Genomic DNA, 8,229 nt, shown 5'->3' on the forward strand with positions numbered 1-8,229 from the left:
CATGGAAAGGCCAAGAGGCATGAGGATCTGTCCTGACCACAGAGGAAAACCAAAAAGCAGTTGGTGACCCAGTTAGGCTTAATTGCTTTTAGGCTCCTCTGCCATCTGTGGGTACCAGGAAGATGAGCTCTGTTCTGCCCATTCATTCACACTAATTTTGTCTGGCGTCTCCATTCGCCTGTGTCCCAAACACGAGGGCCTTCAAGATAGACAAAGTCCTATCTCCCCACCTCCTGTTCAGCTGTCATTTACTTGTGCCTCCCAGACCTACAACATATCCTATGCTCCCTTCAGTGCTCAATCGGGCTGATTCGGCCCACTGTAGTTAGTGACCGGGTTTGCGTGCTATTGCTGCACAAAGAGAAGAAACCTGCTGTAATAATAATTCCCTCTTAGAGAGCACTTCGGGATGAGTGGCGCATGCACAGCCACACCATTTAGATCATTGTTCCTGTCACTCACGGCGCGGCGCCACCCAAATACAAATATTGTATTTGTTCCCGTTTTGTTTTTTTACTTCAAAATAAGATATGTGCAGTGTGCATAGGAATTTGTTCATAGTTTTTTTTTAAACTATAGTCCAGCCCTCCAACTGTCTGAGGGACAGTGAACTGGCCCCCTGTTTAAAAAGTTTGAGGACCCCTGCACTATGGGGTCTTGGCAGTGTAGGCGGCAATTTGGTGGGCTGGTGCTCCAGGATGGTGGCGGGACCTGTGTCCCACTTGGGGAAAGCTGAGTGTTGCTTTGTGGGTGCCAGGTCCACTGTGCCATTTCTCTGTGCGCATCACGGCAGCTCCTGCATGGAGCGTCTGCCCCTTGGTGGTTAGTGTGTGTCATAGCGACCTGTTGGAAGGTGGGAAGGATACTTAGCATACAGACAGTCCTCGGTTTACATTGGACTCGATGTTCCTCGTTTCGTGGTTACGTCGCCATCTCCCATTTATTTGTAAAAAAAAAAAGTTCCGTCATTTCGACGTATGTACATATGTGTTTTATGTTTCTTTTATTTACTGTATTTACCACAAGTAAAGGTCAGGGATTGTTATCTTTCTTTTAAATTTCTTTTACTATTTCACTTCGTTACTGCTGTGTATGTGCTCCATGTGAGTGACATAGGCGCTTATGTAGGTGGGCTCCGACTTATCGTCGCGCTGTAGGAATGGCTCTCCAACATACCCGAGGATTAGCCTTTTATATAGATAGATTGGTATTTCATTCCCTTTTAGGGCCTGACTGTTCCATTTAATGGTTCTTCCATATTTTGTTTACTCTTTCAGTTAATTTACAATTAGTTTGTTTCCACTTTTTGGTTACTATGAATAATGGTACTAAGAATATTTGTGTACAAATTTTTGTATGGAGGAGATGTGTATATTTTTTCAGTTTGAAATATCCCTTTAAAAAACTTGTTCTTGATTTATATGTGCAACAGAGTGCTTTGTTTTTAAGCTTTCTTTGGATTCCTAAATTGATCTCTTTTCTGCCTTTTATTTCTCTTCCACTTTTAGGTGTTCCCTTAAATGTCTGGTGATCCTAGATTGTCTGTCATGTTTAAGAGTTAGGGATTAAGCCATAACCGGGTTTTGCTCAGTGGATAGAGCGTCGGCCTGCGGACTGAAAGGTCCCAGGTTCGATTCCGGTCAAGGGCGTGTACCTTGGTTGCGAGCACATCCCCAGTAGGAGATGTGCAGGAGGTGGCTGATCGATATTTCTAACTATCTCTCTCCCTTCCTCTTTGTAAAATCAATAAAATATATTTAAAAAAAAAGTTAGGGATTAAAAGGCTTTTTATACTGGGTTTGTAAAATGTTAGACATTATTTTAAGCAATCTAACCAACAGCCAGCTGTATTAAATATTCATATGTGGAGGTTTTTTTCTTTGAGGCTGGTTGTTTTCTCTAGAAAACTTGGTTCATGCCTCATGAGTATATGATTGGCTACCTGTATGGGTTGGGGTTGAAGGGCTAATTTCAAGCATTCCTTTTTTAAATATATTTTTATTGATTTCAGAAAGGAAGGGAGAGATAGAAATATCAATGATGAGAGAATCATTGATCAGCTGCTTCCTGTACATCCCCCACTGGGGATCCAGCCCACAACCCAGGCATGTGCCCTGACCAGGAATCAAACCGTGACCTCCTCTTGCATAGGTTGATAACCAACCACTGAGTCACACAGGCCAGGCTCAAGCATTTTTTTTTTCAAGCATTTCTTATACTTTTACCTTTTTTCCTTGTTACCCACTTGATATCTTTTTTTTTTTTTTTTTTATCTGGTGCTTCATATCACAAGCTTGTGTGTTCACCTTCTTTAGACAAAATTCCTGTTCTCTGGGGGTGGGGACTAAGGTAGTTACTTGAGAAGAACTTTGACTTTAATTATGCTGTATTTATATTGTTAGGCAAGCACCTGTTTTTATTCAGCTTCATGCTTCAACCCCATTTTCCACTCTACCTTATTTTTATTTTTTTATTGAGAGAGAGAGGCAGAAACATCGATTTCTTGTTCTACTTATTTATGCATTCATTGATGGTTTCTTGTATGTGCCCTGACTGGAAATGGAACCTGCAACCTTAGCATTTGGATGGTGCTCTACCCAACTGAGCTGCACGGCCAGGGCCACCCTCCCCCCCTTTTTGTTGACCTCTAGATCTACTTGGCTTTGTAGAATCACTTTAGCCTTTCTTTTTCACCAGTATCTGCCTCTGTAGACACTTGGAGTTATAGCTTTCTTTGCTCTATAGCAGTGGTTCTCAACCTTCCTAATGCCATGACCCTTTAATACAGTTCCTCATGTTGTGGTGACCCCCAATTTCATTGTTACAAATTGAACATAATTAAAGCATAGTGATTAATCACAAAAACAATATGTAATTATATATGTTTTCCGATGGTCTTAGGCGACCCCTGTGAAAGGGTCGTTCAACCCCCAAAGGGGTCGCAACCCACAGGTTGAGAACCGCTGCTCTATAGGATGAGTTACCATCCATCATTTTGTTTGTTTAAAATTTTGTTGAATTTTGCTGCTGTTTCTCATGCAATGTTAGACTTCAAGTGTTTTTACCTTTTATATTATTTGATTATAAAAACAGAGAAAAAATATCATTTTAGTGATTTCTCTGAAGGGAGATGTGAAACATTCACATTCAGCTTTGACAGGCAAACCAGGTATTTTCTAGAAGTAATTTTTTTAAACCTACTTGTTTTTTAATAATTAGAAATAATGTTTTAAAATTGAAAATGGAAAAAAGTTGTAATAAAGTCCCACCCTTCACACAACCTGCCCCTTAACATTTTGGAATATTTCTGATCATTTTATGAAAATTCACTTTGTTTTTTTCATAATTAAAATCTTACTATATATCTACAATTTCATGTCCCATGTTTTGCATCCCATATCAAGCACTTTCACATGTCACTAAAACTTTGTAATATATACATGTATTTTAAAACAAAATCTTTATGAATTTAATTGAATTTACTATAGTTTTGACTATTATAACTTGGGCATTGATATATATATATATTTGTAGGATAAATAATGCTGTAAAATTTCTAATTAATTAAAACAATTTTCTGCAAATAAGAATCAGTAAGAATTTATATTTTTCTTTGAAATAATTTGTTATATATTTCTTTCATATAATAGATTTGTAGGAACTGAGAATTTTAAGAAACTTAGTTGCTAATATGATCCTTTTTTGCTTCTATTTTTTTCTTAGTGCTAATAGAGTTGTGCTCTTATTTGCATTATAAGTTAATTTTGTTAAGTGGTAACATTTTTTCTTTCCTTTTTAAGAAATGTGGCTTGGTTTTAAGCTGGAAGAGAGTACAAGGTGCATCTGGAAAACTTCAAGGTAGGTTCTTTTTTCTTTATTTATTGAGATCATTAAGTATTTACTGGCTTGTTTCACCTCACTTTTCACTTACAGTAATTTTAGACGTCCTTAGGATATGTCACACTAAAAATGTATGGTTAAATTTACTGTTTTAAGTTCACTCAGAATAGTTTCTTTCTGTATGGTTACATCATTAACTTATGTAAATGTTTGGATTTACTTGTTTAATTTTACTTCCAATTTTTAGGTTACTCTTTATTTTTTTTTAATTTTTATTATTATTTTTTAACATATTTTTATTGATTTCAGAGAGGAAAGGAGAGGGAGAGAAAGATAGAAACATCAGTGATGAGAGAGAATCATAGACCTGCTGCCTCCTGCATGCCCCCCCACTGGGGATTGAGCCCACAATCCGGGCATGTGCTTTTGGCTGGATTTGAACCTGGGACCCTTCAGTCCACAGGCGGACGCTCTATCCACTGAGCCAAACGAGCTAGGGCTAGGTTACACTTTTTAAATTTAATTTTGTTTTAATATCTCTGATATAAAGTCATGGTAATAATAGTAAGACTAGTTATTAAAATGAAAGATACAGAAAAAAATTAGATGAATAGTCAGCATAAGAGATTGTTACTTTTATAGTTTAACTTCTCAGAAAAATGTTGTATTTATGTTGAAGTAGCCTGTTCTCATTTATAGCTGTTAGGAAGTCTGGATGGAATGAGTTCATGACATAATTAACAGTCATGAAACGTGTTGAATTTGTTAACTATATTATCAGCACTTTTAATAAGTAGTAGTTTGCCTGATTAGAATTTTTCTTTTTCCCCTGTTTTTGTCTTTGTTCTTTTGGTTAAGGGTGTAAAAGTGAAACCCTTTTCAAAGGAAATTGAAGGAAAGGGTGGAGTAACAACATGAATAATCCTTGTATTACAGTATTTGGTCTCTTAATGATTTTAACTTTTCATAAATACTCTTCATCTATCATTATTATAGTGATATTTTACTAATTCTTTACATCTATTGCTAGCCTTTGGATTCTGTGAGTATAAGGAGCCTGAATCTACCCTCCGTGCACTCAGGTTATTGCATGACCTGCAGATTGGAGAGAAGAAACTGCTTGTTAAAGTTGATGCAAAGACAAAGGCACAACTGGATGAATGGAAAGCAAAGAAGAAAGCTTCTAATGGGGTATGTTTTCCATAGTGTTATCTTCTCTAGACCAAATGTGCTCTTTCAGTGTAAATACTTATTATAAGTGAATCTAATATGGGGCTTTACAATCCCATCGTGCCTGTGACTACTAACATGCAGGAGGGTATTTTATAGTTTATAGTTATTTTAAGTCTTTTATCTACCCATTGTGGGTGGATGACTGTTGGTTTGCTTGTTCCAGGTTGGGATGAAGGTAGTAAGGGAGGCTGGACAAGGTTAACTTGCCAGAGAAAACATTGGTACAGACTATTCCAAACAGAGCTAATTCATTAAGGCAGCTTTGTAAGTAAGTACAAAATATATTTCAACCTACACAATTTTTATTAGTTGCCCTCTCTTTTAGAAGTATACAGGTTCTAAAATACTGAAAATAAGTCTTATTATTTTCCTCAGGTGGGTGGCTATATAAAGCTAACCTAAAGAAAAGGAATTTTTATATATTGTATTGTAATGTATGCATTACTATCTCAACAAAGCAAAAAATAGCTAAAATCTGAGTTTGTGTTTCTTTGTTATTCCTTTCTTCCTACTTCCTTTTGGCACCTCAAGCAGACCAGATCCAATATAGATTTATTATTTTTCTGTCTACAAAAACGAAACAGCCTTTTGTTCTCTTCAAACTTTTATCATCATTTAACATAGAAATAGCTTTCTTGTATATTCTTTGTAAAAAAGATTCATCAATTAAAGCAAACTATAAAAAAGAAATTATCACCCGTATAATCCCATCACCTTTGGTAACCACTGTAGAGATTTTGTTTTTTGGTTTGTTTTTTAAAAATATACTTGTATTGATTTCAGAGAAGAAGGAAAGGGGAGAGGTGGAAACATCATTGATGAGAGAGAATCATCAGTTGGCTGCCTCCTGCATGCCTCCTACCTGGGGATCAAGCTCGCAACCCGGGCATGTGTCCTGATGGGAAATCAAACCGTGACCTCCTGGTTCATAGGTCTACACTCAACCACTGAGCCATGCCTTCTGGGCATGTAGACATTTTGGTTCCATGTTTTTCCAGACAGTTTTCTGTGTGTATGAATATAGTTTTGATTGGACTATGTGTATTTTTCCTTCATAAATACAGGATTGAATTTTAAAGTATTGTTTTGTAATTAGCTTTTTCCCCATGTTTCCTTGGACTTTTAATAATTTAACTTATTTCTCTGCATTTAGTTTCCTCTCATCTGACTGTTTACAGTACTGGCTATATTTCCAAAACATAATTATAAGTATGCCTACTCCCTGCTCATCCATCCTTAATGGTTTTGAATTTCTTACTGTTTGCTGCAGTTTACCTTTCTAGTGTCTCCCATTCATCCCCTTCCATTCAGTCATGTATCCATACAAACTTAACTTGAGCTTTGCTGACATCTCAAGTCCTTGTTGCCCATTCACATAGTGTAATTAAAATGTTACTTGCTTTATCATATCTAACCCTTGATTCCTCTCAGGCAGAATTAAATTATCTCTTCCTATATCAAGCAGTTTTGTTCTGTTGTTAAAGTCAGTCTGCTTTGTAGTACATATTGTTTGTATTTCTCCGTCTCTCACTGCCTCTTATACCCAGTTTCATTCTTCTATCCCCCTCCATTCTCTGAGTATAAGATAGAAAGGGCAGTAACTTCACAGAGTGTGTCCCTTTATCTTGTACCTCCCCAGAACCTAGTATAATGTCTTGCCCATAGCAAAAATGGAATAAGCATTTAGTGAATAAGGACATGCACGATTTTTTGTGACTCATTTAACTTGTAAATCACCATTAGCCAGAGCAAACACAATTTTAATTTGGGTATATCTTTCTTCAAGAATGGAAATAAAGCCACCTCCAAAAAAAACAATTTTTTTAGATAAATTGAAATTTTAAAAAATTAATAGGCATGACTCCTGTGTACACTTGGCATGGTGCCCAGGTGTTTGAAGTCATATGACAAAGTACATTATTTTTCTAGAATGTCAGTTTTCCTCAACAATGCGGATTTAAAAAATGTCAAGCAATTGTCAGAAAAAATTTTTTTAAAGTAACTTAGGCAGGTATAACTATACTGTGGAGTAGATTGCAGATTTGTCATGATTTTCCAAGATAAAATATGAGAGGTTACTTGGTTTTACTCCTTTATTGATTTCTTAGAGAAATTTAGAAAATAGTGGCTTAAGGTGGATGATAGGAGAATAAGACTTTGGGAAACTTGTGTGTTACTTTATTCAGGCATTTTTCTGGCTCCCAGGCAGAAAGGAAAAAACACAGTTGGGTAGTTCTCTTTGACTAAAAGAAACCACAAAACACCACAATCTCATCTAGAAAGAGAGATTTTTCTGACCCAGAATTTTAACAGGATTTATGTGTCTTGTCTAATGGCTTGATTGAAAGTTTTCATTTAGATTTTTCAGAATTTGTATAAGCAGTTCTTTCACTTTTAGTAAAATTAGTTCATTTGAAGTAGCCATGTTGATCTATTCCATGTCCTGTTGCTTTTTGGCTGTTTAGCAATAGAGGTAGAGCTGTCTGCTTGAATGTCACAGTTAGTGGTTGTTAATGTTCAAGAATGAATTCTGACAAGTTTTGAAAGTACAGATAATCTCTGGAAGGAGACACTTATGTTACACTTTAATTGATAGATGCTATAGGTAGGAATATCTTCACATCTTTGCCTGTTAATTAGTCTGGCCAAATCTACATTTCCTCAAAAGAAAGAGCTCTGCGTTTGCTCCAAAGAAGTTCTTCTTTTGGATTCTAGAAGTCAGAGCCAAAGAAGCCTAGAAGGGCTGTTTTCCAACTTTACAACCAGTAGCTTTATTATTGAAGCTCTTAAATTTTTCTGAAAAGAGCTTATTTTGTTGCGTTTTTTCACACTTCTTTACCATTTTAAGTTTTAAGAAGAGAGGAATTGAGAGTAACGGAAAATTATCCAATGTTTTGAGGTCAGTCTGTAAATTTTGTGTTTTGAACTGGATTAATTCCTTAACTGGGAGACTTGAAATAAAACCTAGAAACGATAATAATAATAGTACCACAGTAGGAGCCAATAATTTTTTTTAATTGTCTATAGTTTTACATTTGTCTTCTTTTTCCCCAATTGACCCCCCCCCCCCCAGCCATTCCCATCCTAGGCAAGTCCCTCCGCATCAGTATTCAGTGCCCTGTGTCCGTTAGATATGCTAATATGAATTCATACAAG

The 8,229-nt window shown here is 36.3% G+C and overlaps 1 protein-coding gene across 1 annotated transcript in view; it reads left to right on the forward strand.

The window, feature by feature from the left end:
• RBM25 (RNA binding motif protein 25) overlaps positions 1-8,229 on the forward strand; it is a 45,527-nt gene that overhangs the window by 13,092 nt on the left and 24,206 nt on the right. The window contains 2 exon segments of the mRNA XM_023761398.1: positions 3,801-3,858; positions 4,871-5,031. Coding sequence (XP_023617166.1) covers positions 3,801-3,858; positions 4,871-5,031 — 219 coding nt within the window.

This window comes from Myotis lucifugus, unplaced genomic scaffold (assembly GCF_000147115.1).
Source record: "Myotis lucifugus unplaced genomic scaffold, Myoluc2.0 scaffold_207, whole genome shotgun sequence".
Lineage (NCBI taxonomy): Eukaryota > Metazoa > Chordata > Mammalia > Chiroptera > Vespertilionidae > Myotis > Myotis lucifugus.